Here is a 27,744-nt window from a genome sequence, read left to right on the forward strand (position 1 = left end):
TTGGTGTCATGAAGGATTACTAACCATTTGCTTTTATTATTTAGTTTTTTAAAGTGATCTCTACATCCAGGATGCCTGGGTAGCTCAGTCCATTAAGCGTCCAACTCTTGGTTTCAGCTCAGGTCATGATCTTACCATTTGTGAGTTCAGTTCAAGCCCCACATCAGGCTCTGTGCGGACAGCATGGAGCTTCCCTGAGATTCTCTCTCTCTACCCCTCCCCTACTCACACTGTGCCACCCCCCAAAATAAATAAACATTAAAAAATTTTTTTAAAAAAAGTAATCTCTACATCCAAGGTGGTGGGGCTTGAATTTACAACCCCGAGATGAAGAGTTGCACGCTCCACCAGCTAAGCTAGCTAGGATCCCCAATCATTTGCTTTTAAACAAAGACCTAATTAATGGTAGTCTCTTAAATTTCACAATTTGTTTTCCACGAGTTATCATTCAGACTCAAGTTGCAATAGTGTTTCCCACTACATGTATAGCACAACCTACCACATAGTTGAGGTATCTGCTATTCTATGTTTTAAATGAAATGTGAAGTTTTCGGTAACTTGAATTTTGGAGAAAAAACACTTCTAGCTAGATTTTTTTCCAAGTTATGATTTAATATTTATCAGATGTGTAAATAAACAAACATGATAGCAACTTTAAAAACTTGTGAATAGTTGGCCTTACAAAATTACATCACACTGTAAATAAATCCCTCCCGCATTTTATACAAACTACATGATTTTGATATACAAAGATTCTGTTTTTATTACACTGACAATGTACAACCAAGACTATTTACAAGGCAAAAAAAAGTATATAAACCACAATTTAACATTCTGCTACTGGCAGCCACTACAGTTTAGGAGGTAGCTTTAATTAAACGAAATGAACAGAAGCCACATTTCCCAACTTGTGTTCTAAAAATAATTTACATAAGATAAAAATTCATTATATGCACATTATATACAGTTTAACTATTAAACTGCAAACTAGCTTAATGTTTTTTAGTATATCCTGAATAACTAATATGGCAGTGGGTTTGCTATTGATTTAGCATATGGTTCAAAAAACATTTATAACTTTAAGACTCCACATAGTGACATGTCAAAAGTCCATAGATAAGAATCAAGTAAAATTTTTAATTGTTAAAGACACAGGCCTAAGCTTTATTCTTTTTCTTAAATGACAGATTTGTTTTATCTCACAAGGACACAGTATCTGAACTGTAGCATAGGCTCTTTTGCATTTAAATCACAGTAAGGGGAAAATGTATGGAAGCTACCATGTAACAGCACAGGTTCAGGAGAATCCAGCTCACTAAGAAATAATTATAAGTGCTTTGTGTCATAATTACTCCCAATTTCTTCCAACTTAATACAATAATTTACCACTGTTTATTTTCTGCGTAATTCAAACTATATGTAGATAACATACCAACAAAATTGGAAAATGTCGGTTCAGCCAATGATACTAAGAAATGTTTTTTAACGAGAACATTCCACAGAGCCATCAAGTCCCTCAGATACTATTAAAATCCCATATCAGTTAGTAGTTTAGCCAAATCTACCAAACCCACACAACAATGAGTCCTTTACTTTTTCCTAGTGTGGTCACAAGACACTGAGGGCAAAATTACTGGGTTTGCACCACAGCGAAGCGTGAGCACTGAAAACACACGTTCAGCTATTCTTTTAAAATCTAACAGTTGTTAATATTGTTTTAAAAACATCTTCAGGTTTTAGGTTTATAAATCACTTAAACAGAATTTATGATTCTGTTGTGTGAAAGATGGGACCAGAAAATGCAATCAGGCGATGCCTACTCTTCTGTTCTCACAGTTTTACCTGGGAGACAATCCCTTTTTTGGCCCTGCAGTTAAGTTGTCCTGAGATTAATGATGAACCATTAGGTAAAATTAGCAAGACTTTTTCTTAGCTACATAAAATCACATTTTAAAATATTCTTAAAAAAATATTAACAGCTGTTGTTCACCTTGTGCTTAGTTCAGAAATCGGTATAAATCTGCTTCTCGTGGATCAGGAAAACCTAACATGATATTGCTATGATATACATAAAATTTTTCAAGTTATAAACTTGTCCCAAATAGACCACACATTGTTTGCACGTTGCATTTTCCATCGACTGACAGGTTAGGCACTTGTTCCTTGAGAACGTCTGGTTTCAGAAATCAACTGCCCCCTTTCTCCTCCTTCTAAGTGACACACCAGGCAGTGATCCCAGAAGTGCTTCCCAGATGAAAGGTCAGACCAGGGTTCTTCTCTAAATGCTGTGATTTTGGTTGATGGGGGAAACAGTTACAAACACACCAGTTCAGTCTTTGACTCTCGGTAGATTGTAAGCATAGCGCACCAAAGGGAATCCTCGACTCTGATAGAAGCAGGCTCGTCCGCAGGCCTGCACCTGGTCCGAACTGTCCGAGACGAAGGAATCCTCTTCGTCTGCATAATCAGAGTGGGCGGATTGCGTGCCACAGTCGGACCAATAGCTGTCCGGTCTTTGGCAAGAACCCACCGCCAATGCAGGACAGCTGTGTGATTTTATTAAGTGTTTGCAGGACACTGGCTTTGTCAAAAGAAAGGACTCACAGCAGTCACACACGGCCAGGTTACCCTGCAAATGCGAGTACACGCCACAGTCATAGTAGAAATCCTGTTCCACGCAGCCACCCTGGCTACCGATGGACACTGACACCGATCCGCTCTTCTTGGTAATGTGTCGCTTCAGTGACTTCCAGTCGTCTTTAAACTTTGGGTTGAAGAACACATAGAGGACTGGATTCAGGCAAGCGGGCAACGGGAAGAAGATCAGAGTGACAGACTTCATAATTTCAGGGCTGATGGAGACCGCAGTGATCAACGGCGCAAAGGAGAAAAACGCAACGGGGCAAAAAAAGATGCAGTTGGTGAAGATGAGCCAGGCAACGTGCTTAATCATGCTAGAATGTGCGTTCTCTGAAAGGTCCTCCTTTTCCAAGTTGCAGTACAGTTTTGTGTAGACGATGGCCATTAATAAAAACGCTAGGGAGTTTAACAACACTAAGGTTACAGTGAATCCTAGAGATGGCGTTTCTCCCGTGGGGAATGGCAAGCAGAGGGGTGAGGCAGAATACTCCCCACTGTGGAAAAGTGGAAAACAGCCTGCCACTGCAGCTCCCAGAAAAGCTAGAAGGGCAGCAGCCCGGAAGTGCTTGAGACAACGGCTTTTCCCGTTTTTCATGACATCTTTTGCAGATAAGCTTCTTTCGACAGCTGCCAGCATTAATAGAAATATGGCACTTTCGGAGGAGAAAATTGCAAGAAACCCGGCTATCCTGCACCCATTGCCAATCTCCCACCAAATGCCAAATTCAGCAAATCTGCCCCAGGACACGGCGTCCAGAAAAGTTAAGATGCCGGTGTAAGCTCCCATGAATAAGTTGGATACAGAAATGAGGCCTATGAACAGTTTGGAGGAAGGCAGTGATGTACAAGATGCAAATGTGGTTAAAATGACCAGCAGGTTGAAAGACACTGCAACCAGGAAAATGAACCACACGGTAAGACGGATCATCCAACTTCCCAGTAAGTACTCGCAGGGCTTAAAGGCACCTAAAACAAGAGAGAGAAATAAAAGACAATTTAGAAAACACCATATTCCCGTACGCTCTGGACTGCAAGAAAAATAAGGATGGTTAATCTAGCATAATTAAATCTGCTGCTACAACTGAATTGAACCAAACTGAAAAGATGACTCTTTCTTAGATATTTTAGTCACTGGACTAGGCTATTTTAAAAATAACTGATTTGGGGGTGCCTGGGTGGCTCAGTCAGCTAAGCATCAGACTCTTGGTTTTGGCTCAGGTCATGATCTCACGGTTCGTGGGGTTGAGCCCTGCATTGGGCTCTGTGCTGGCAATGTGGACACGGCTTGGAATTCTCTCTCTCCTTCTCTCTCTCAAAATAAATAAATAAAGCTAAAAAATAATAATAAAATTACTACCATTGAGGCATATTTTAAAATTTTTAAATAAAAATAACTGACTTTAATTTCTTTTATTAAATATTTGATAAAATCATACCAAATGCATATATATGCATATATATATATATATATATATATATATATATATATATATATATAGGACAGTGCCTCATATATGATAAGTACTTGATACACTGAAGGCTTGGAATTAGATAAACTAGGGCTTTAATATGGGGTTCATAACTTGCTACTCCTCCTTAAGAAAGCAACTTAAACCTCTATAAATTTCATTTTCTCACTTGTGGACAATAATGCCTATTTTATAGCATTGTGTAGCTTAAATAAAATTACATCCATGAGATATGCAAGAAAGTTACTAGGTACAGAGGTGGACTTCTATAAATACTAGGTCCTTTTCTTTTCTTTCTTTTTTTTTTTTTTAATATTTATTTATTTCAGAGAGAGAGAGAAACAGCACAAGCGGGAGAGGGGCAGAGAGAGAAGGAGACACAGAATCTGAAGCAGGCTCCAGGCTCTGAGCTGTCAGCACAGAGCCCAATGCGGGGCTAGAACTCACGAACCGTGAGATCACGACCTGAGCTTAAGTCAGCCGCTTAAGCAACTGAGCCACCCAGGTGCCCCTAGGTCCTTTTCTTCCTACTTCCCAGTCCCAATACAGCTTTTAGAAATTATGTATGTGTATGTATGTACATGTATATATGTGGCTTTCAAGGGCAATCTGATGAAGCAGATTAAAATAGGTATAATTATGCCCACTTTCCATCCAGAGAAATTGAGACGTCAAAGTGTTCAATAGACTTGACAAAAGTTATTCAATAAGACAATAAATAGAGTGAGGACAAAACCACACTGATGTTAGCTATTCATACAAAGCCACATCCAATAAAACCCTGTGAAATTTAAACTAGAATTGCAAGAACTAATTTAGTAACTAAATTGTATGTACTTTGACTGGCTAGTTATGTCACAAATGACAACTATTTTATTTTAAAATTAGTAAAGGAAAACTAAATTTTGTTTACAAAGCTCAAGAAAACTATGTATTACAATTGCCTAAAACACATGTTCTGATGTATCTTTCTGAACTGTCATGAACTTTGATACATCCCACATTTTAAATTGCTGAGACATTCACAGACCTTACAAGCCAGCTCAGCAACATTTATATCTATCTGACTTCCAAATATCACAAGAAACTTAAAAAAATTTTTATCCTCCCCCCCCCCCCACCCCCTTAGGAAATGTTAGGAGGAAGCTTCCACCTTTATCTCTGTATCTGAACTCATCTTCCTTCAAGGAAGAAGGAGTAGCTCATCTGACCTGAGAGAACAGGACTTCCTTTTGGAAGTGTCTGGTAGGTGGAGATACTCTCCCCTGGGAAGCAGGCTCCACCCAGTCACTGTCTGAAAACTGGCTGCCTCCTCCAGTTCTAACAGATGGATCCCACTCTCTGCTACTCCCTGCTTCTGCGTGAGCACATGGGGGTCTGTGTGTTACTACAGCTGAGTGGGGAGTCAAGCCCGCAGCGTAACTCTACCGCAGTGGGGGGAGTGGGGAGGAATCTTAGACCAACTTTTTTCCTGACTAAGGTTTAAATTCAGTGTAGAGGAAATTTAATCCCTGCCTGTTCAGGTCTAGTCTCCTCTTTAACAAAGCTGTTCCCTTCTCATTGGGTTGTCAGTTCCTTATGCACATTCTCTAATACAAGAGCCCCAATCAGGCCAGTGAGCATCCACCCTCTTAACTTCCAACAATTAATTCAGAACCTAGATAATATACACTGCCTATGCTGAAATGATTCTTGCCAATTCCATTTGCTCATCTGGTCACTTTAAGCTCATTCTCAACACAGGCACTGTGCTAAGTATTAAAAGAATACATACACAGCCCCTTAAAAAGCTCACAATTCAGCAGTCATCATTAGAAAGTCCACAATACTTTTGATTCTGAGTTATAAACTCAATATTCAGATCATCCCATGTTATTATATTAAAAAAAAATTCTACTTCATAGCACACCAGTTAGCCAATTATTTATTTTTTTTCTTTTACAGTAAAATTCCAAATCTATCTTCCCTGATAGATGAGGCAGAGTCCAACATTATGGTCACAACCAAATATGTGGTCTCATTTTAGTAACTTTCCCAAGCCCACTGAAGTTCAATGAAATAAAGTAGAAAGAAAAGGAAAATCAAAGTTGCATTAAAAAAAAAAAAAAGGTTACACTAAAAATCCTTGCAGATCAGTAAGTCCTAGAACTGGTCGCTAGAGTTAAAGAAGCATTCAGAAAGTGCTTCTCGATTTTGCATGCGCATAACCCTCCAGGGAACTAGGTAACACGAAGACTCTGAGTCAATAAGTCTGGGACAGAGATTCTGCAAGGGACACCTAAGCTCCTGGTATGCAGACCACTGCTTGAGGCAGAAGGCCTTGTGAGATCATCTAGCACCACTCCTGTTACAAAAAATCACAGCCCGCCCCCAAGTTTTAGTTCTATGTGCCTAATGTTTATTTAGAGCAAGACACTACAGCAAAATGTGTTGGGCATACCTGTGGAGGGCGTACAGTGGATAATTATTTGACTGTGTTCTTCATTCTCTGCACTGCTTGTGACACCCGCTGCACCCGTGGGACCTGAATAGATAACGTAAACTGCTTAATTCCAGTTTTATGCAGTTCAAAAGAACCATACTTTCCTGCAATCTTCTCTCTTGTACATGAGTTGAGTTCAGCTTCCATGAGGCTTAATAACATACTAAAGATGCAAGTAACACAGTCTATGCCGTTTTCTCACATATTTCCTATTTATTCTTCAAAAATGATTACAATAACAGAGACTTGAATTAATGCCATAAAGCACATTCTACTTTAAAAAGTACATGCACTCGCCTTTATCCTTTGCCACACTGTGGTCCTGGAGGCTGGTATCTTCCATGTTTGAATGTGCATAAGAGTCACAGCCCCAAAATGCACAGCACTGATAAGCATATGGTACTGATAAAGACCTGGAGAAAATTGCAAAATCTACATTGAAGAACAACTTCACAGACATGCTTTTGTTTTGTAAAAAGTATTTCAATGTTTAAGTGCCCTAGGAGTCAGACCTGACTGTCACATGCTTTAAAAACTGGTCATTAGCCTCTCTGGGCCTCAGTTTCCTCATCTGCGAAAAGAACTCAGGTAGGTGACACCATGAATTTCTCTTTTCATATAAGATGTGCTTTTAAAAGCTGAATTTAAAACAAACCATATTTACAACTTAGGAGTAATACCGCAATTTAAAGTGAAATCTTATCAGACTCCCTTTATACGTGAATTTACCATGCTTAATTTATCATAGGATACTGGTAGTTTCATTTCATATTAATGTCCCAGATCATTTGTGACTTTACACCATTAAATGAATTTACTTTGTTCACATAAGTGTAATAAAAATATTTATTTTCTTCTCCCACAGTAATATCCCCAAGCCTTGTCTCTACTATATCAAATATCTCTATGAAGTATTACACTCTGTATCAATTTTCTGTACGTTCACACTTATGTGGTTCTCCCCACATTGTTCATGACAAATCTACTGTATAAAAAACCAGTCTGATGAATGGCTACATTATCTCCTGACAGCCTCAAGGGCTGGAAATTCATGTTCTCAAAAACTAAGGTATAATGCTCATGTTCTTTTTTTTTTTTTTTTTTTTACCAAATTTGTGAGGACTGAGGTAGAAAATACTCTTAACTTATGGCCTCCCAGAAAATCTGGGAACCACAGCCCAAAACTAGCCTACTCTATATTTTAGGGGTGCACCATAACCCCAATAAAAAAGAAAAATAAGCAAAAACGCACCTGAGATTAACAAAATCTTTTGCTGCTAGGGCTTCTTGTAGCTTGAAGTTGCCAACAAGTTTCAGCTGATTTAGCCCATGCAGGCCTTCCGTAGGAAATGAAGTTAATTCATTGAAACTTACATCTCTAAAATGTGAATGAGACTTTAAATTAACTCCGAAGATGCAAATTACACAAAAACCTCTGTACATGTGTAAACATCATAAATACTAGAGCTCTAAGAGGAAGTTCAGGCGTGCCGAAACAATAGTTCTGGCATTCATCTTGCCTTCCTAGAAGGTGTCACTATATCACTGCGGCTTTAGCATTTATACAAGGGAGCAACTAAACAGAAAAAAATATTTTGATAGGACAATGCCAAAACACAAGTTTCTGTAGACTATTACTTTCAGGACATTACTGCATAAAATCATCAACTTACAGGTTAGTTATTGACCCAAGCTTGGCAAAAGCTCTGCTGTGAATTTCATGGATCAGGTTTCTACTCAGATCTCTGCAATTATAAGAATAACATGTTAATCTTTTCAAATAAATTCAAACTGCAGTTACTCTGACTATACTTTGGTATTTGAGGTAGTCACAGTATCCCTGATAAGATAATAAATCTTATTAATCTCGCCCAACAACTCCATGTTTATGTTGAATTCTTCTCCTTCACAAAAATCTATTTCTTGGAATGGGTTCCACGGAGCAATAATTCTAGTTGGCACCTGTTTCAAAACAGTTGTGAATTTTCTCCACCTTATCCTTCTGGTACCAGTTCAAAAATATAAATGATATGATATAACCTTTGGTACTATTAAGTAGGTGAGGAAAAACTCAGCTCCTGACAAAGCTGAAAATAAAAACAGGTTTCATACTATTTGCTTTCTCAAAGGTCAGTGATAAGGCCCTGAGGGAAGACAAATAATCAATATGTCAACAAGAGCATTCCAGAAGGGCTTCAGATATCATTCTTTCCCAAGCAGGAAATAAAAATCATATCAACACCAGAGCTGTACTGTATTCAGAAACACACCCTGAGAAATTCTGATATTGCAGAATTAATAAAACAAATAATCTGCAACCACACTTAAACTGAGCATTAAGGGAAATTTAAAGACATCTCCCGGATAACAGGACAATTCGGCAAACTTGATTTCGAATCAAAAAAAAGGACAGCTTTTCACTGTTGTCGCTTATCGGTGCTCTACAAGTGACTGCAGCTAGGAGCCAGATCCCTTCCTCGCTACTGCCCAGACCCACACACAGTAAGACTGTCAGCCACAAGAAAAGATCCCAATCTCTAATAAAATACTTTGTAGTAGAAATTATTTTCTGTTTCTTACTGGGATCTATTGGAAGACAGGAATCAATATATGTAATTTCACTTCGCCTTCAATTTTTCAAATTTGTTCTGTATTTTAAAAATATTCACTATTTTAGCATATTGTGTTTTCTGCACTAATGTTCTATAAATACAGGGACAAGGCCTGTCTTAGCCACCTCTATATCACCAACTGCTTAATGGAAAACTTGGCACAAATATACACTCAACTACAAATATACTTTTCAAATGAGTGCGTCTGTTGCACATTAGCTATATTTGTTATGATATATACCCCAGTGTGAGGGTCTGCAAATTTTTCCTGTAGAGGGCCAAGTAGTAAATATTTTCACCTCTAGGTCATATATTCTCTACTCCAACTCTTCAACTCTGCCATCGTATGGTTAAAGCAGTGTTAGACAACATTTAAAAGAGCGTGGCTGTGTTCCAATAAAACTTAATTTACAAAAACAGAAGGCAGGCTGGACCCGGCCCACAGGCTATAGTTTGCCTACCCGCTGCTCTAATGGATTGGCAAACCTCATCACTGTGACTAGGAAACCAACAAGCTCCATCTCTCAGGTTGTATACATTACACCATTTCACTTACCAACATACAACAGCATAAATCAGCTAAGGCAAAAAATACTGAAAGTTAGATCATTTATAAAGTACCACGTGGTAAAATTTGAACAACATTTACACATAACAAATCACATCTTTAAGTATATCTATAATGGGAATTATAATGATAGATTAATTTATAACTTGACAAAAATTTTAGTTGTTTCTAATAATCAAAGAGAAACTTACAGAATCCTCAGAGATATCAGGCCTTGAAATGTACCTTCTTTTATTTGGTGGATCTGATTACGTTGCAAAGAACTAAGGAAAAAAAATGAAGGAAAAAAGAGAAAAATTATTTTCAATTTTGAAAGATAACATTTCTTAAACTTTGTCTAAGTTTAAATACTCATTCATAAATAACCTTGATTTTGTTGAAAGTAAGAGAACTGCCATTTCCTCATCAATAACATGAAAGGGTTAGACTAATTGGTATGCCATCCCAATTTATGCTGGGAGTTAATGTACACTAGCTAAATTCCTTACCAACCCCATTCAGGAGAGCAGGAAGACAACATGGTAAAAAAGGACCCAAGACAGTACAACCATACCAAGTACCATGGAGAGAAGGCTACAGGAAAGGTAAAGAAAGGGATCAGTGACGGGAGAATTAGTGCCTTCCTCTCCCCATCTCCCAACCAACTTCCATCAAAACTTATAGGTACACAGTGGGTATCTGGGTTTGATTTCCCTCAACAACCAGGAACAGTTTTTGTTTGTTTGTTTGTTTTTGTGTGTGTGTAGACAGCCCTCCTGCTGTACTGTCTCATAGAATGCCTGGTAAGTACCTAATAAATGCTGGTTGTATGGCCACAACTAGTAGAATATGACATTTATTCACAGGGATACCTGATTATATGCATTTATTTCTTTAATATTTCTAATTTCCTGATGGTAAAGCCATTATTTAAAATAGGAAATGTTCAATGAATCAACCATAAACCACAGCAAAAAGAGTAAGTTCAAGACCAACTTACATTTCTTCCAGAGCATGGCAACCATTAAAGCTTGGAAGGTCTTTTATATTGTTGTAAGACAAGTCCCTTAAAACAATGAAAATTAACAAATTAATTCTGTGTTATCAGAATACTAAATTAAAAGAGCTGTACTCAGTATTGAAAACAGCACTAAGATCTGTAATAAAGACAGATGCCTGAAGAAAATCATCTATTTTTTTTTCTAAGACTTGTAAGTTTCTAGAGTGATATAACATGCTTAAGATTGCAAACTTGAAGTATATAATGTTGAGTACAGACAATATAAAATATATTAAAAACACTTAAAATGTTTCAAAATTTTAAAATAAAACTATCAAAAACATTAAGCATATAAAATATACAGATATGGAAAATATATCAAAATTATGTCTAAGTGGTAGATTTATGTGGTTTTTAATTTATATTTTTATAATTTTGTTTATACCATAAATAATTTCTATGTTAATTATAAAGCTTTAAGGAGTGGTATACATAACTCACATTTTCAAAAAAATGTATATTAAACCAAATATAGGGACTCGTTAACTCTAACTTAATCCCACTGCAGTGTTTCCTCCATAGTGATCACTGTGCTTGATATTCCGTGACATGATTTAATGATTTGTTTAATCAATCAGTCACTTATTTTGTTACTATCTCTCTCCCCTGAATACTTATTAACAACTTAGTAACTTAATTGTTTGCTCTTATGACATTTTTACTTCCTTACTTTCCAGGGTAGTTGAAATTTTTTGGAAAGCTCCATGCTTAATTGGTTCCTGATCCAAGAAAGATTTGGGCTCTGCTTAAGTTCTGGATAAAACAGAAAGAGGTGGAGAGCTGACAGTCCCAGGGCATCTAGAATTAAGGGCAAGAAAGCCCAGATAAGAAAAATACAAGGAAGAGACTAGTCTGGTTTTACTTTGTTCAAAGTCACAAGATGTATGACATATACATAACCCTAAAAACCAAATTGAAATAAACATTACCTACCCTTGGGCCACTAAAACACCTGCTCATTTCCATAAAGGGAACAAATAAGACATAATTCTACCTTAAAATCAGCTAATGAAAATAGTGGACCCAAAATAAAACTCAATATACGTGAAGTACATAAAAGAAAAAGTATATGAAGGGAAGAGGGACCCAACTTACAAAGTCCTAAGCATCTTTTGTTCTTGGCACAAATTACTGGATATGCTGCTTATCTTCGTGCCTGTCAAGGTCCTGTGGAAAACATTGTTCATCTAAGAAATGGAATCGTTCAAGTTCAGATGGTAAACAAAATGCTATTCTCGCGTAGAAAAAGAAACATTTTTTTCACATATTTGCATATGAACTAGAGTCTCTGTATCCCACTGCCTACTTACTCCTTAAAGTCAGGCATGTGGGAAGATGGATTAGGCCTCAGATGGATTAAGCCTCTGTTACGGATCTCATTTTCATAGTCAGGCAGAAAAGCTTGTGACAGGAGATGTTTATATTGTCCAGACGTCAAGCCTGATTTCTCACGTGGACCAACAGAAAAACACTTATCCATAGTTCCCGCCTGACTACAATCACCTGCAACACCACCTCACCCCCAAAACATGCGAAGCTACCTTGGCATCCTGCCCCCAAACCTGGTTTCTGTGTTTTCGGGCAACCTGACTCACTGTTATGAATAAAATGTTCTCTTCCTCCCTCCCTTCCCATGTTCCCATCTGCAGTCAGTCCCAATTCCTGTGCTTCCTTCCTTTTTCGTGTCTCCAGCATTTGACCCTCTCTTCATTTTTATTAGCACTATCGAATCACATGTGAAATGAAGCAGATGGAGGTGGAGAAATCTCAGTCCACATGGAGGAATGCCAGCGGTGTTAAATGCACTCATTTAGCAAGGGGATTATACCCATGGCCTCCTTGTGGTTCTTCCCAATTCTAGTCTCTCTTACCCTCCTATATCCAAACTACCTTAACAAGTCAAGTTTAACCCCGAGCCCAGTGCTTCCCAACCTCTTTTTTCTTTTATTTTGGCACATTGGAAAATCGTAACATTTACGTGAGGCTCCTTGTGGCTGGAGGCCTTTAGCAGCCTCAGGCTCCTCTTGGCTGTCTGGAGAGCTGAGGTCAGAAAGGGCTTAGATGTGTATGTACCCCATTCACAGACCACTTACTGGGAAGCTGTGCCATGACCAAATGTTCAATGTTCAAGGGTTGCCATTTTAAAACTGTGACCCAAACGATTTTCCAAATTTCTCCATATCACACCGCATTCCATTATAGACATGCAATTCTAGCTACATATGCACGTCTGTTACATCATCCCTGAGAAAATTTTCAGTATTCCCCATTTTGCTAAATCCTGCCTTTCTAATTAAAAGACCCAGCTCTGAAAACCTGGCAGTATTCGATTTTGAAACTATACCTTCTCCCTAACGCTTTCCCTGATAGTCTACATCAACTGCTCCACTTCTGAATTCCTAAAGCACTGCTTGGAATTTGGCGTTTAGTTACTGCCTCATATTTTCAGTGAGCTTTTTGGATCTAATCTCCATACATGAGGCTCTATTCTACCTGAGGTGACTGAGCCCAAACCCAATATATCCATATCCATGCATGATATGCCCAAAGAGATACTGTAGGAATCAACACCATCATCATCCCCAACCCCAAAAACCACTGGCACCCTGAGAGCAGGCCAGCATGTCATTTCTACCCTATCCTTCTTCAAACAGCCGCACTTACAGACTTTCCAGGTGGACGGTTCCAGTCAGATTGGGGAACTGCTGTACCATGCTTGCGCCTCGAATGACTCTAGGAAATTGGGAGAGAAAAAGTAATTTAAAATGAGAAATTTTCATACACGATATTTTCATTTTATTTTTTTTTGAACAGTTTAAAATTACAGCACTATTGGGGAGCCTGGGTGGCTCAGTCAGTTAAGAGTCAGATTTTGGCTCAGGTCATGATCTCACGGTTTGTGAGTTCAAGCCCCGTGTTGGGCTCTGTGCTGACAGCTCAGAGCCTGGAGCCTGCTTCAGATTCTGTCTCCCTCTGTCTCTGACCCTCTCCTGCTCATGCTCTGTCTCTCTCTCTCTCTCTCTCAATAATAAATAAACGTTAAAATAAATTAATTAATTAATAAAATAAAATAAAATAACAGCACTATTACACCTAAAAATAAAATCAGTTTCAATTCTTGAATGTACCTGAGAGTGTGATAATTTGGCCAAGAGTTCACATAAATAAGAACCATCATCAATTTTCAGAACTGCCCTTTGGACTTTCACCCAAAGGAGTGGGGTGAAGGGGGGGAGAGTTTTGTCTTCTGGAGCTACAATAATACATTCTAGTTTTCCATTAAAGCAATTGCATAAAGATTCAGGCTTGTTTTAGAATTTGTGTAATACTTACAAGGAATGCAGTTCAGATAAATTGTGAAATGCGGAGTTTCCCACAAAAGACAGAGGATTATCATACAAATGTCTGTAAAAACACCACAAAAAAGTAAAGTTTTCATATATTCACAAGCCCTCCAACACTAAACCTATGTTCACAAAGTCCATAGATCTAAAATCCTGAATTTTCACTCATTCTTCATCAAAATGTCTGGCATCATACAGACATGCTTTACATGATTAAATATTAAAAGAAGCTTTCAGAACTACTTACATGGTTCTTAAGAGTGGGTTACCATCAAATGCTCCATCAGGGATAACAGAAATAGAATTACTATGAAATAACCTAAAAAGGTAGGAGAAAAATATTTTTGAAATACATGTCCCCTTGTGAAATAAGTTAAAACTCGAGTATCTAGTCCTGTTCAGTGTTATGTGAAACACAGCTGAGAACAACTACATGAAAATTTCAAAAATGTGAGGAAACCAAATTTTTTATTCTATCTCATCCTTTCCGGGACCATACCGAATTATTTATTTATTTAAAAAAAAAAATTTTTTTAATGTTTATTTATTTTTGAGACAGGGAGAGACAGCATGAATGGGGGAGGGTCAGAGAGAGAGGGAGACACAGAATCTGAAGCAGGCTCCAGGCTCCGAGCCATCAGCCCAGAGCCCGACGCGGGGCTCGAACCCACGGACTGCGAGATCGTGACCCGAGTTGAAGTCGGACGCTTAACCGACTGAGCCACCCAGGCACCCCCCGAATTCTTTTTAAAGCTGCTATCTCTCAGGTCTCTGTGATGCTATGTACACTCCTGTCTCTGCCCTTGACAAATCCAACATCTAAAATGCCCCCTCATCTTTTCATTTATTTTATTATCTCCATCCTTTTAACTCCAGTCAAATTCCTCCTCTTTAGCACTGCCTTTTCTAATGACCCTGATTCTCAATGAGGTCTTTTTCTGGAATGATTTACTTACCCTCTGCATTTAGCACTTATTTCTACCTGACAACTGCTATCTGCAAGTCTCACATGGTTAGCTTCCCCAGTGCCATGGAGACTGCAAGCTCTTAACTGGCAGGGACTGTATGTTATGGTTTCTGGAAGACACCTTAGTACAGACAAAACAAGCTCGGTACAGAAATCTAGGCTCCACACTGTCTGCGCTGACACCATCTGGTCTGTATGATCATATATGTGTTTGTGTGTGTCTGGGTATTATGGTATGTGCAGTGGAGCAAAGAGGCTTTAAAATCGCACTCTTGGAACATGAAGTGATGAGTTCTAAGGACCCTATGGCACGCATAGAGAGAGCAAAGCAATACTCACAGTTCTTTTAGGCTAGGAAGGGCTTTAACAGCCTGAGGAAATTCCCCCAAGTTATTGTAATTCAAGTCCCTAGAAAAAATGGGGGAAATATATAAGAACACTGAAGAACGGTCACAATTTATAAGGCATTTTGGTACAAATGTATTCTTAACAAAAATCACATCCTCTGGATGGTAATCTTTCCCCACTGACCATAGTGCCATTTAAAACTCGTAGCTCAACTGAATTTATATCCTTTCTTAGAATAGTGAATAGAAAAAAGAATCATAATTCTTCTATGATGGTTTTAAGTTAATTTTAAAAGATCAAGAAATTCTTAATCACCTATTATTGGTGCACTAAATAAACAAATCATTTGAATGGCATTCTTCAGGAAGTTCACCATAAAACAGAATTTATGGAATATCCGTTTATAAATGACAACAACCTGAAAGCACGGTTTCCATTTGGGGTTTAGAGTGGCTTCCTGAAACTCTGGCATGAGGGCAGCTGACCTCGGCCCTACTATCAGGCAGATGACCTGAGATAAGTACAAACAAGGTCAAGGACCAGGATGGGTTCACACCACTAGCATCCTGAAGCAGGTTATAAATTGTTGAAAATGTTACATTAATTAGGAGCAAGAAAAGCCACAGTGACATGTAAGAAAAAGTCTTAATTTGAGTGTTTAAGTTTTAATTTATTTTATAACCTAAAGAGCATGATGGGATAGGATTAGTATGGTTTAGAATGAGAGTAACACAAAATCAAAAGTCCAGCTCTTTAGGGACCTATTTTGTTTTCTTTTTCTACGCAGAAAGAAAAGTGGCAAGTAAGAATTTAGCCGGGAAGAAGAAGTTTCATTTTAATGTAATTGGAAGAGTATATGTGGTCTAGGATCAGTTCCTTCCAGTCCTCTGCTACACTGGTATTTACATACTTAGTAAAGGAGAACTGAGTTTGGAACTATCTTCTTCAAGAGCTTCCACCTTCCAATGTCCACTGATGTTCACTATCCTTTCATTGTTTGGACAGGAAAGTAGATTCATAAAGAACTAAGAGATTTTAAGTCTTCTAATTAGGCTAACCAGAATATTCAGTTAAACAAAATATCACAAGCCCTGAGCATTCCAATCAAATGTTAGTAACCTAATTGGGACATTGTCTGAATTATTTATTACACCACAATAGCAAATACTATAAATCTTTGAATAAAGACAACTAAAATAAACTAAAACAACAAAAATAAAATCCTATTCTTGATTATGCATAGCTGCACAAGGTCTTTTGTTCAAACAGTGGTGCAATGTACAGTGGAAACATCCAGAATTCCCAAACTTTAACTAGCGGGAACAACAAAAGTATCCTAAGCAAAATGGAAAACTTTATTTCATTTAGCATTTAAGAAAGCAGAGATAGTACTCAAACCCAGTGTTAATAATTAGTAAGGCAGCTGAGATCATGGAAAAAACAAACAAAAAAAGCTGATTTTTCAGAATTAATTTTATAAGGCTCGGTGTTCCAAAACTGTCGCACATTTTAACAGACCCAAAATTTTTGAGAAAGTAGACAGTCTGACAGATTGAGCCACTTTTTTTATGTGTACTTTTGAAAGAAATATCAAATTCAAACTTGTGTGCCATCTTTAATCATAAACTGAGATTAGTATTCCTAACTATGTTATTTGGTGGCAAAAATTTAGTCATGTATTAAAGTCAGTTAATAGTGAGCTGAACTCAAGACCATTATTTTTTCCTTCTCCTGCAATGAAATACAAAATTGCATCACCAACATCACAGTATAACCATCTGAAATCTGAATCAACTTACAAGGTCTCCAGGTTATCTAGTCCATCGAAACAGTGTTGACCCAGGTTTTTAATTTTATTGTTATGAAGATGTCTACGGAAAAAAGGATCACAATGACTTTCAAATCACCCAGTAGCAACTATTATAATGTTTCATATGCCTAAATTGGCTTAAAGGAGGAGTGTGGCTAAACATTGCAACCCTTGACTAATGGAAAACAAATAGTGTATTTCTTGATATACGCTGCACAGACTTGGATTCACTGAACATGGGAAAAGAAAGTATCTCTAGTGGGAAAATGGTACACACATTGAAGATTCTTTAATATTTAGCCATATCAGAACAAAAGCTCTCATGAGCTTTTAATTATATGAAGTAAAATTGTGGTGAGCTCCCCTTGGCAAGGAGGTGGGGGAAAACATCATGGAGGGAAGAGTCTCACCTTACACCAGTGAGAATGAGTAACAGATTTAATTTTATTATTATTAAAAAAAATTTTTTTAAATGTTTATTTACTTTTGAGAGAGAGAGCACAAGCAGGGGGACAGAGAGAGACAGGCAGACACAGAAACTGAAGCAAGCTCCAGTCTCTGTGCTGAGATGGGCTTGAACAAACAACCCGTAAGATCGTGACCTGAGCCGGTCGTACACTTAACTGACTGAGTCACCCAGACGCCCCTATTTTATTTTTTATTTTTATTTTTTCAGAGAGAGAGCGTGAGTGGGGAGGGGCAGGGGGAAAGAGAGAGAGAGAGAGAGAGAGAGAGAGAGAGAGAGAGAGGATCCAAAGTGGACTCTGAGCTGACAGCAGTGAGCCCAATGCGGGGCTTGAACTCACAAACTGTGAGATCATGACCTGAGCCGAAGTCAGAGCTTAACCAACTGAGCCAGCCAGGTGCGCCCGAGTAACAGCTTTTAAAAGAAATGCCATTTTATTATGTCCAAGTTTTTAAAGATTAAAAACACAGAGAATGATACATTCTTTGAAAAGACAAGATGTTCAAAACATGAAATATCACTCAAACTTATTTTCTGTGATCATCTCAAAACAACTCTACTTCTTTTAACACTCGATACATTGCTGGTACACAAGTAAAAGCTGTCCAAGTATTTGCTGAATGTCCCAATTTCTTGTTATGATTACAAAAGGCCACACATTTTAGAGAGGTTCAACAGTTATCAGATTTTAATTTTGTAATTATCCTAGCTTGTGTTTTTAAAAGTCAGCACATTTAATTTTGCAAAAAGAGGCAGCTCCCCCAAATGCTCTCTCTTCAGAAGCGTAACAAAAAATGAGGTACTTTCCTAATAATCTGTCACGAGAAATCTGCTTTTGCTCCCAGATTCACACAGACATAAGGTATTAAAAGGGATGGATACTTACAGAACTACCAGGCTTGAAAGGTTGGTAAATGCAAAGTCAGGGATGCTTGAGATTTTGTTGAGGGCCAAGGTCAGTGCCTGCAGGGTTGGCAGGTTGCTGAGAGGATGCACGGGCACCTCGGTCAAGCTGTTGTCATCCAGCCACAGATGTCGTAACTGAGCAAGCCCCTCGAAACTGTCCTCGGGGACTGAGGTAATATGGTTGGCATCTAAACGCCTGACAGAAACAGAAACCACCACGTTCAAGAACGAATTCTAGCAGAAGGAGCCAAGTCACACAGCTCTCCGTTTTCAAAACGGAAAGGAGTTACAAAAACGGCCGGAGCCATGGCATTCCTTATTTCTTCAATTTCTCTAGAAAGTCTCATAAAATGCACCAATTTTCTAAGACTATACGGTGGAAGTCTGTTCTTTCCCTTCCTACAGAACAATCTTTCAAGAATCTTTGGCTAAGAGTGACTTTATAGCAAAACAATGTTGGAAAAAAAGAAAGAACCCCCCCCCCCCGCCAAAGGCCAAAGCTAGATCGAAGTTTATGTTTCAGAATCTATATAAAACAAAACTAGAAAGAAAAAAAAAAAAGAAGAAACTAAGCTGAGTAAATAAGCTACTGTACTTAAAATTTTACATTACAACTAAGATCTGATATTAAATTTGTTATTTTAACTTGATGCCAAAGGAGAAAACATAAGGAAATATTTACAAAAAAAAAAAAAGTTTACAGCAACAAATCATTTCAAGGGATTCTTCTAACAATCCTTCTTACCAGCAGGCAAGTTAAAACTATAGGTATCATGTACTAGTCAAATAACCGCCTCTTCTCTTGGCACTGAAATCAAGAGTCAGACGCAACTAACTGAGCCACCCAGGCGTCCCTGATGGGGACTCGATTTTAAGTATGAGTCATCTTATTAGCAAGGTGTCTTTTAATTCCAGAATTTGGGGAAAATTTAAAAGAAGGCTTAAGGTCACAATAACACTGATCAGAGTAGCTATTTAATGTTTCCTGTGAACACTGTGCTGTTTTCTTAATAACTGTTAATTCTGGACTTAGCTCACGTCATGATCTCGCAGTTTGTGAGATCAAGACCTGCCTCAGGCTCTGTGCTGACAGCAGGGAGCCTGTTCAGGATTCTTGCTCTCCCTCTCTCTTTCAAAATAAATAAACATTTAAGAAAAAAATTAAGCCCCCATCTAAAAATCTGGAAACTGATGTCCTAACGTTACTGTTGGCACAATCAGGCCTAATTGTTGGAATAAGCACGTTCCAACCCAAAGACACCCTGATGTTAACATGACAAAGGACAGTTATGTGCCAAATGACAACCCTCTTCACAATTCCCATGTTGATGCAACCTCACTACTGAAATTCATACCTCCCAGGCATGGACTTCCTGGTGAAAATTAGAGAACACAAAATACGTGAAAAGTCAAAATGACGGCATATTTTTAAAGCCCTGGAGTTTGGCAGTCGGCGAGGTCAGGAATTTCTGAGTTTTGGAGCAGTGCTTGCATCTGTCTCTTTCCTTCTGCTGCTCCAGCTTTGGGCCTGCCCTAGTGGCCCCTTTCCCCTCCCGGCAAATGCTGAACCCTGCTCTGAAACACCGGCCCCAGTCTGAGTCTCAGGGGTTAAAGACCCTTGATCCTGGTAAAGATCTGATGGTAGCTTCTTTTTGATAAAGTCGAGATAAGCACTAAAAAAGGGGACAACACAGGGAACCGGGCAGCTGCCTTAAGAAACAAACATTTTGGGGCTCCTGGGTGGCGCAGTCGGTTAAGCGTCCGACTTCAGCCAGGTCACGATCTTGCGGTCCGCGAGTTCGAGCCCCGCGTCGGGCTCTGGGCTGATGGCTCAGAGCCTGGAGCCTGCTTCCGATTCTGTGTCTCCCTCTCTCTCTGCCCCTCCCCCGTTCATGCTCTGTCTCTCTCTGTCCCAAAAATAAATAAACGTTGAAAAAAAAAATTTAAAAAAAAAAAAAAAAAAAAAAGAAACAAACATTTTGATCCCTGGGTGGTTCAGTTGGTTAAGCGTCTGACTTCGGCTCAGGTCATGATCTCATGGCTCATGGATTTGAGCCACGCATCAGGCTCTGTGCTGACAGCTCAGAGCCTGGAGCCTGCTTCGGATTCTGTGTCTCCCTCTCTCTCTGCCCCTCCCCCACTCATACTCTGTCTCTCTCAAAAATAAACATTAAAAAAAAATTAAAAAACAAACAAACATTTTTAGGCTTGTTTAGTTTCTAGCACCTACCTCTGAGAAGAAACAGGTACCCTTTAAATACAGACTGCCAAAGTCCTGGCCATGGAGCTGCTTAGGAGATTTGCTTTAATGTGTGGATAGTATTCTCTCTCTCTCTCTCTCTCTCTCTCTCTCTCTCTCTCTCTCTCTCTCTTACACACACACACACTTCACAACCTTGCACAACTTCCACTTAGAGAAAGAGACACCGAACATATAAACATATAATCAACCATATAATGTAACTAACTATAAGTAGAATTTAATTGCATTAACCATTTAATTATCGCTATTCATTTAACACATCTAAACTGAGCATATTGTTAGGCACAAAAGAGATAAAAATGGTGAACACAGACATGAGACCTGTCCTCATGAGACTGACATTCTAATGAAGAGTGACCCACAATATAATACATTTTAAAAGTGTTTATAGGGTCGCCTGGGTGGCTCAGACGGTTAAGCGTCCAACTTTGGCTCAGGTCATGGTCTCACCCCTTCTGAGTTCGAGCCCCAGGTTGGTCAGGCTCTGTGCTGACAGCTCAGAGCCTGGAGCCTGCTTGAGATTCTGTGTGTCCCTCTCTGCCCCTCCCCTGTTCACACTCTGCCTCTCAAAAACAAGTAAATATTTTTTTAAAAAGTGATTATAGAGTGCTTAAGAATGCTATGAAGCAACTAAACAGGGTCCCAAGATAAAGATTAACAATAGAGACTAAGGGGGAGGGAAGTTAGTTAAAATGTATTGGTTAGGAAAAGCATCTCTAAGAAGGTGTTATTTTTTTTCTTTATTTTTCTTCTCTTTATTATTTTTTTTAAATCCAAGTTAGTTAACATATAGTGTAATAATGATTTCAGGAGTAGAATTTAGTGATTCATCACTTACACATAAACACCCAGTGCTCATCCCAACAAGTGCCTTCTTAATGCCCACCACCCATTTAGCCCATCCCCCATCCACCTCCCCTCCCCTCCAGCAACCCTCAGTTTGTGATCCGTATTTAAGAGTCTCTCATGGTTTGTCTCCCTGTCTGTTTTTACCTTATTTTTGCTTCCCTAACAAGGTGCTATATAAACTGAGATCCAGAGGGCAAAGACTCAGCAGAAACCAGCAGAATGTGGTCCCAGCAACTCCCAGAAGGTCAGGAGTGATTAGAACACAGGAAGAAGGTGGAGAGTCCTGAGAGACATAGCTGGGGATGCAAATGGGGACCAGATTATGTAGACCTTGTAAACTAGGTAAGGGGTTTGGAATGTATTTTAAGTACAAATTGAAGTCCCTTCCCAGTTTCTCAGCATTAGCGCAGTTTAAAAGTTTAAATTGCTGGGGCGCCTGGGTGGCGCAGTCGGTTAAAGCGTCCGACTTCAGCCAGGTCACGATCTCGCGGTCCGTGAGTTCGAGCCCCGCGTCAGGCTCTGGGCTGATGGCTCAGAGCCTGGAGCCTGTTTCCGATTCTGTGTCTCCCTCTCTCTCTGCCCCTCCCCCGTTCATGCTCTATCTCTCTCTGTCCCAAAAATAAATAAACGTTGAAAAAAAAAAAAATTTAAAAGTTTAAATTGCTTATGTTATCATATTGATTATAATGTGCATTCATAGTCAATAAAATAATGAGAAAGGCTCCCCTATATACACACACAACACTGCACTGAAATTAAGCCTTCTCTATAAAAGGTTTCATTAAGATGTGGCAAAATACTATAGAGAAAGCTATCTGTACCTTTTTAACATTATTTCAGTGTTATATACACCATTTATGCTCCTGCAGAATTCTGTACTATGTACCATCAAAGAAAAGAGATGGCCTTAACTTAGGGTGTGAGACTGAAACCCACAATGTGCTCCACGTTGGGCATGGAGCCTGGTTAAGATATTCTCTCTCTCTGTCCCTCCCCTGCTCACAGGTACTGGAGTGCTTGCTCTCTTTCTCTCTCTAAAAAAAAAAAAAACAAAAAAAGAGGTCAAAAGGAAGAAGAACTCTGGAAAAATGGGACACTTAAATAAAGCTAAATGAGGCAAAGGATTTGTGATGACTCAGTAATTAATCCTTACACCTCAATTCACATGCGGATGTTGGGAGCACACTCACAAATGTAAAGAGTTTGCCCCTATAACAAGATCAGTGTTTCACAGAGAAACTGTCTTAGAATCACGGCTTTGTACCAAGGACTTACACATTTAATATTAATTCTAACGAAGAGACCAAGAAAATACTATAACTGAATCAGTAGATGCATAAATAGCATCAGATATCTCCTAGGTGGGGAGATAAGTGTGGGTTTGTTTAAGGTATTTCACCATTTAAACTCAATCCATCAAGAGAGAACTATTACTTTAAGTGTACTTTAGTTGTTAAAGGGTTAACACTCTATTAACTGAATTCCCTTACTATTTTTGTCTTTAAAATGTGTTTCTATTCCCTATTCTCAAAAGCCTGTTTTATATCTTACTGAGTACTCACATACTTTTTTGTCTTAAATGAAATTACAATAATAATTCCATATGCACATTTTACTGATGAATGTCTGTTATCAACATCTATTCTATAATCAAAAGCTTTCCCTTTTTCTCTCTACTTCTAACTTACCAGTAACATATATATTATAGTGTTATATTTTATTGCCAGTTTCAAGTATAAATTGTTAAGATGATGCAATTACTGTGGAAAACCTAGGAAATTCAGTCTTTGAAATCCTCCTTTACCATTCAAGTGTGATATAATTTATTTTTTATTTTTTTTAATGTTTATTTTTGAGAGACAGCGAGAGAGAGCGAGTGTGTGCAAGGAGGCGGGGGGGTGGGGGCAAGGGGCAGAGAGAGAGAGACAGACAGACAGACAGACAGAATCTGAAGCAGGCTCCAGGCTCTGAACTGTCAGTGCAGAGCCTGATGTGGGGCTCAAACTCACAAACCATGAGATCATGACCTGAGCTGAAGTTGGACGTACAACCAACTAAGCCAGCCAGGTGCTCCCAAGTGTGATGTAATTTAAAGACAAAAAAATCCGGTGGTGCAAATTCTGACATGTCATTTACTAGCTTGCTAGGACAACGCTTTAGCCACTTCCATGGGTTTGTGGAAAACTGTTATGCTACGTTTATATTAACATTGACAATTCACTTTCAGATTTTATAGTCATCCTCACACACTTGTATCAAACCACTTCTGGTCAATTTCAACCCCTAACGAACTTTGCTCCTTTCTAAGCACTATTTCAAAACCACAAGGAAACCTTTCTTGTAATTCAGGTCTGAAGATCAGATTTGCAAACTGAACTCAAGCACTGATAAGACTGTTTTACACCGTGACAGAATTTCAATAGTATCTACCTTGAATGCTACACCCACTATGCTAACAAACCCATGTACATTTCCTTCTTAAGTAAAACAGGCTTATCTCCTTGTGTTTCTGATGCATATAAAAACATCCCAATGCCTTTCTTAAGAAAATAGTTTGCTTTGACTCCTCTCCACTCCCCACCCCCATCCCAATTATGGAGATAATTTAAACTATGCAATTACTCAATGACTGATGAGCACAACATGCTTTCTTTAAAATACCATTTTAGAGGGAGAAACCTACTGTGAAAAACACTTTAAATCATCTAAATTATCAATAAATGTCATGTGGACTTTACTGCGCTTATGGACCACAATCTATCTGCATGTTTTCTTCGTAGTTTTTCTGTTCCTTATCTTTTTCAGCCTTCCAACTAGACAAAATGATGGAATATTTTGATCATTTAGTCTTGGGAAATAAGAACAACGCTGTATGCAGTTCTTAAAAAAAAATGAATTCTGAAGAAGTAAAAGAAAACAACTATTTAAAATGTCTACTGGGGGTGCCTGGGTGGCTCAGTCGGTTAGGTGTCTGACTTCAGCTCAGGTCATGATCTCACAGTTCGTAGTTCGAGCCCCATGTCAGGGTCTGTGCTGCCAGCTCAGAGCCTGGAGACTGCTTTGAATTCTGTGTCTCCCTCTCTCTCTCTGCCCCTCCCCAATTAATGCTCTGTTTCTCTCTTTCTCAAAAATGAATTTAAAAAAAAATTTTTTAATAAAAATAAAATGTCTGAGGGAGATAAGATGGCTCCCTCCATGCACATCTGTCCAAGGTCAGAAGGTCTGTAGAGGTGAGTCACATATCTGTGAAGGGACTCATTCCAACCAGTTCACTGATGGAGTCTAGTCAGAGTCTACTCAATTACTTATGGCAAATAACAAATCCTATATTCCATAAACTTGGCATCGTGGCAAAATTAGCTATTTAATATATTTCTACCTTAAACTTCTATTGAAACTAGAAATGGAATGATGAATACCTCAGATACTCCTTTTTTATGACATTAGATACATTTTAAAGTTTAACTTTTATAGAGTATGATATGCTTTATTAGTACATTTTTTTAATTTTCACATTCATTTCTCATAACTACTAGAATGTCTAATCCCCATCAAAAGGTAATCTGCAATTTCCAATTTCCAGTGATGTGTCTGGGTGTAGTTAAAAATGGTTTTATATCAGCAAACAGATGAGACAAGCAGTTCAATGATTTTCAATCAAGTCTACTATACGCATATGCTACAAAAGTGTACATTGGAAGTTATTTCAAAGGGCAATAAAAAGAAAAATGTATGGGACAGATTTGTAGATTACACAACTACATGATATGGTTAAAACCTAATTTTGTGACCCAGAACGTAGCGAAGTGTGATAACTATTATGAGTTTTTATTCAGAGTGATTCTCAGAACTTCCATGTACATGAACATTACCTGGGGAAATTTTTAAAAAAATATATAGCTTCCTAGATCCTACCTTTAAAGAGAAAAAACCATTACTTCCAGGATATGGCCTAGGGGTCTACATTTTCATGATCTCCCCACTTGTGCTTCTGGTCCAAGAGGACAAAGTACCACACTCTGATAAACTACGCCTTCTCCCCGCTGTCTTTGGGGTTACGACGTGAGCAAAACAATGTACATTGGTATTCGTCACTCTAGTAGAACAGCAAATTAAGTTCCCTGTTTTGAAGAATACTTTCTCATTACTTTCAGACATCTCCATCACCTGGTTATGTAAATTGGGTAAACTAGTAATGAAAAAAAGTACTGATAAAAATATACCATTATTACTGTTAATAGATTCCACAAATGTTTATTGAACACTTACCACACGTCAGATATTGTTATAAGTGCTTTTCATGCATTAAAATACACGGCGAGTAATGAGCACATTACTCGATGGAGAATTTTAAATAATTTGCACAACGTTATACAGCTAGCAAGTGACAAAGTGGGGATCCCAAACCAGACAAGCCTGTTTCAGAATTCTAATTAATCTGAATTTCTTTTGAGAGCATTGCAAACATTCAGATAAATATGCAAAGGGATTTTCTTAATCTTGACAAAAAGCGAATTGCAATAACCACACACATCAGCTCAGTGCTTCTCACTTTTTTCCTTTAAGGTACCCCTAGAGACAGAGGAACTTGATCTTCCGATCCCAAAGATGAAAAGGACGAAAAGTTGTAGTCCCAACAATACTAGTTTATAACATTCATTGTAGTCATTAACAAATATGTGTATTTAATATAAAAATGGTTGTTTCTTCAAAATCTTCTGTGGATTTTGCATGGTTCCTGTGATACCACTGCTGCTTACCTGATCCACCCACTACAGGAGGAAGGGATGTATGGGGCATGTGTATCAAAACAATGGAAGGAGTGATCACCTTTCTCCAGGTTCATATATATACACACACATACATATGGGAAAGAATGCAAAGAAGAACAAAAAGTGAAGTGCTATTTGAGAAAGCCTTTGAAATTTATAAAAACCAAGCTTTTCAACATGGTAAAAACCAAGAGTTGAAATCTTGAACACTCCATATAAAACCAAACTTTCCTCAAAAAACAACAACAACAACAACAACAAAAACAAACCTTGGGAAGAAGGCAGTACAAGAGACTAAGAAGTTATACCCCCAGTGTAAGTTCAAGGTGTGAGTTCAAGGTCCACAGATGAGGAATTATAATCAGTTTGTTCTGATTATCCTTACCACCTAAAACAGGAACTTCTTTGTGACTGACTCTTGACCACCGTGGCACAAGACACCAGAACTTCTGTACACATCTAATTCTGGTTCTAAAGAGGTGATGATCACCTGCCACTTACAAGCTCCTGGAATTAGACCCAGAAGTGCATGCTTGTAACTTTCTCCCAACATCTGACACAAGAGGGGGGGTAAATTGATCCACCTGCTTCTCTGTCACCAAATGGCATTTTGATAATAGCACCTGGCTATCCCCAATTTTATCCCAGATGAGAGGGTAAATTTCCCCTTTTGCTAGGATTCCAGTTCTTTACACATTTAGCAGCCGAGTGGTCTACTTATGATTCAAGAATGCAGAAAATGAAAAAGTTACTTACAAAGACTGCAAAGCACTCAGTCCTCGAATGGCTTCACTGGGTACTGTTCTCAACTGATTGTTTTGCAGGGTTCTGGAAGGAAATTTTTGGTTAGTGAATAACAAGCAATTGTTACTATTTTTTCTTAGAAGAATTCAGAGCCATTTCTATCTAAAAAATATTTCTAATGGCAGGAAAGGAGGAAAGGTCAAGGTGTAAAGCACCCAAGAAAAGAGAACTGCAGAAAAAGCAAGAAGCATTTTGCTATAAGGCCAGAAATGAAACCTAAGCCACTATCCCAAGCCATCTCTTAACACAGACCTACTGATAATCCACATTTCCAGAGGTGTTTCATTCTCAAGAATTAAGGCACCTTAATTAACATTCATCACTCTTTTAATGTTAATTAGGAAGCATAACAAGTTAACTGGGAGAGGTATAACAAACAAACCTATTGGAATCCCTAGTGCCTTT

The 27,744-nt window shown here is 38.4% G+C and overlaps 1 protein-coding gene across 1 annotated transcript in view; it reads right to left on the reverse strand.

The window, feature by feature from the left end:
- Nucleotides 1-591: 591 nt before the first annotated feature.
- Nucleotides 592-27,744, reverse strand: part of LGR4 (leucine rich repeat containing G protein-coupled receptor 4) — a 103,375-nt gene continuing 76,222 nt past the window's right edge. Inside the window, exons 4-18 of the mRNA XM_047823657.1 lie at nt 27,292-27,363; nt 18,632-18,847; nt 17,269-17,340; nt 15,461-15,529; nt 14,402-14,473; nt 14,144-14,215; nt 13,475-13,543; nt 11,906-11,977; nt 10,751-10,816; nt 9,963-10,034; nt 8,265-8,336; nt 7,844-7,969; nt 6,889-7,004; nt 6,550-6,633; nt 592-3,606 (exon numbers count right to left, since the gene is read on the reverse strand). Of these exons, the coding sequence (XP_047679613.1) occupies nt 2,330-3,606; nt 6,550-6,633; nt 6,889-7,004; nt 7,844-7,969; nt 8,265-8,336; nt 9,963-10,034; nt 10,751-10,816; nt 11,906-11,977; nt 13,475-13,543; nt 14,144-14,215; nt 14,402-14,473; nt 15,461-15,529; nt 17,269-17,340; nt 18,632-18,847; nt 27,292-27,363 (2,527 nt within the window). The 3' untranslated portion in view covers nt 592-2,329. The remainder of the gene's footprint in view (nt 3,607-6,549; nt 6,634-6,888; nt 7,005-7,843; nt 7,970-8,264; nt 8,337-9,962; nt 10,035-10,750; nt 10,817-11,905; nt 11,978-13,474; nt 13,544-14,143; nt 14,216-14,401; nt 14,474-15,460; nt 15,530-17,268; nt 17,341-18,631; nt 18,848-27,291; nt 27,364-27,744) is intronic.

Source organism: Prionailurus viverrinus, chromosome D1 (genome assembly GCF_022837055.1).
Source record: "Prionailurus viverrinus isolate Anna chromosome D1, UM_Priviv_1.0, whole genome shotgun sequence".
NCBI lineage: Eukaryota > Metazoa > Chordata > Mammalia > Carnivora > Felidae > Prionailurus > Prionailurus viverrinus.